The 1,692-nt window shown below is 36.9% G+C and overlaps 1 protein-coding gene across 1 annotated transcript in view; it reads left to right on the top strand.

The window, feature by feature from the left end:
* The first annotated feature begins 234 nt into the window (after window positions 1–234).
* Window positions 235–1,692, top strand: part of LOC105622405 — a 117,242-nt gene continuing 115,784 nt past the window's right edge. Inside the window, exon 1 of the mRNA XM_012203830.1 lies at window positions 235–325. Within this exon, the coding sequence (XP_012059220.1) occupies window positions 235–325 (91 nt within the window). The remainder of the gene's footprint in view (window positions 326–1,692) is intronic.

Consider the following 1,692-nt stretch of genomic DNA (forward strand, 5'->3'; position numbering starts at 1 on the left):
GGGAACGAATGTGTGTGGGGGCGGTTCGCGCGTAAAATCGCACCGAGTGGAGGCGCTCAGTCGCGCGGGACACGTCGCGGGGTGCGGTTGCTTCGTCGTGGTGGTTCGTCACACCGGGCGGTGCGTGCGTGCGTGCAAAGAGGGGAAAAAAGACGACGACCCTATCTGTGCCTTTCGCGCGGGGGGTGATGTGGACGATGTGCGCGTGCCGATAACGATAAGGCCGCCGCAGGGATGTGCCTAGCGGGGGGCACTCGAGCCCTCCTGCTCCTGGCGCTCGTGCTGTGCCAGCGTGCTGGCTGCGTCGATGGCAAGAATGACAACTGTGAGTACACGCCTCGTGCCTCTTATCGATATAACCTCAAAGAGGATCGTAATGTTGAATGAGGGATGGGATACTCAAGCGCGATGTGGCTCGAATGCTTTTATAATTATATGATAAAGCGCGTCTTCTTTAACCTTCACGGATGTTCGTAGATCTGACATTGATCTCGGATATCGTGCACTGTAATTGTGGAAATCTTTGATTGTATCGAATTAATTTTATACTGGAGTATAAAATTTAAACAAAAGTTTAAATTTAAGTTTAATTTAAAGTTAAATTTAAAATTTAAATAAAAGTTATAACATACAGTTTTGATTCATTTTATCTTTAAGTGGGTAAGTGAGAGTAGCCACAACAGGTATATCTTTAAAACTTTATTTTGAAAAAGAAAAATATAAAGTATTGCTCAGAAGTCTCAAGATTTTATCTTATAAGGATAATTAATGTAATTTTAATTATACTTAATATATTATTGATATATTAATGTATATATCATTAAAAAATGACTGATAGAATGAAATTCTTTTAGGGAATGTTCCAAACATCTATTATCAACTTGCGTATCTCTAAGTTACTTTAAAATTCTTTACTAATTTCTTTACTAATTGTACGTGACATTAATTATACTTCCGCTTAAATGTACTAAAATAGTAGAAATTAATTAATTACAAACAATTTATAATAAAATGATGCAATTGTGAATGTCACATTATATTAAATAATAAGACAAACAAAAAAATATAAAGTTATCGGTTAAGGCGGCTTCAGATGAGAACGTGGGTTAATATACATTGTGTGTAGCAAACATTACACATACACATACATATGATGTGTATAATTATCATGCATATTTAGCGAATGTCTGAATTTAGCGAATGTAAAGTTAGCGTATTATTAGCCATGTGGTTTATAGCCGTCTTTAGACATACGAGTATAATATTGCGAATACTATACAATACAATTAATACGGAACAAGCATATTATATATATTAATATTACGCAACATGCAGTGTTTTTTATTACACTGACGTTACGCAAACGATTATTTGTCTAATGTCATTGAGTGCATAAAATGCGCGACTACTAACACGGCCATTAACATCAATGCGTAAGTCACGGATGGATTTCCATTTAATTGTGATCTGTAATTGACCTGTTTCGAATTCCTATATTTCAAAAATTACTGCTCGGAACGAAAAATGATCACTTTTAACTTATTTTTTCAAGAACTTTCTTGCTATGATATTTTGATTCATGAATTTCTGGACCTTTCCTGTGTGTGTGTGTGTGTGTGTGTGTGTGTGTGTGTGTGTGTGTGTGTGTGTGTGTGTGTGTGTGTGTGTGTGTGTGTGTGTGTGTGTGTGTGT

This window comes from Atta cephalotes, assembly GCF_000143395.1.
Source record: "Atta cephalotes unplaced genomic scaffold scaffold00044, whole genome shotgun sequence".
Lineage (NCBI taxonomy): Eukaryota > Metazoa > Arthropoda > Insecta > Hymenoptera > Formicidae > Atta > Atta cephalotes.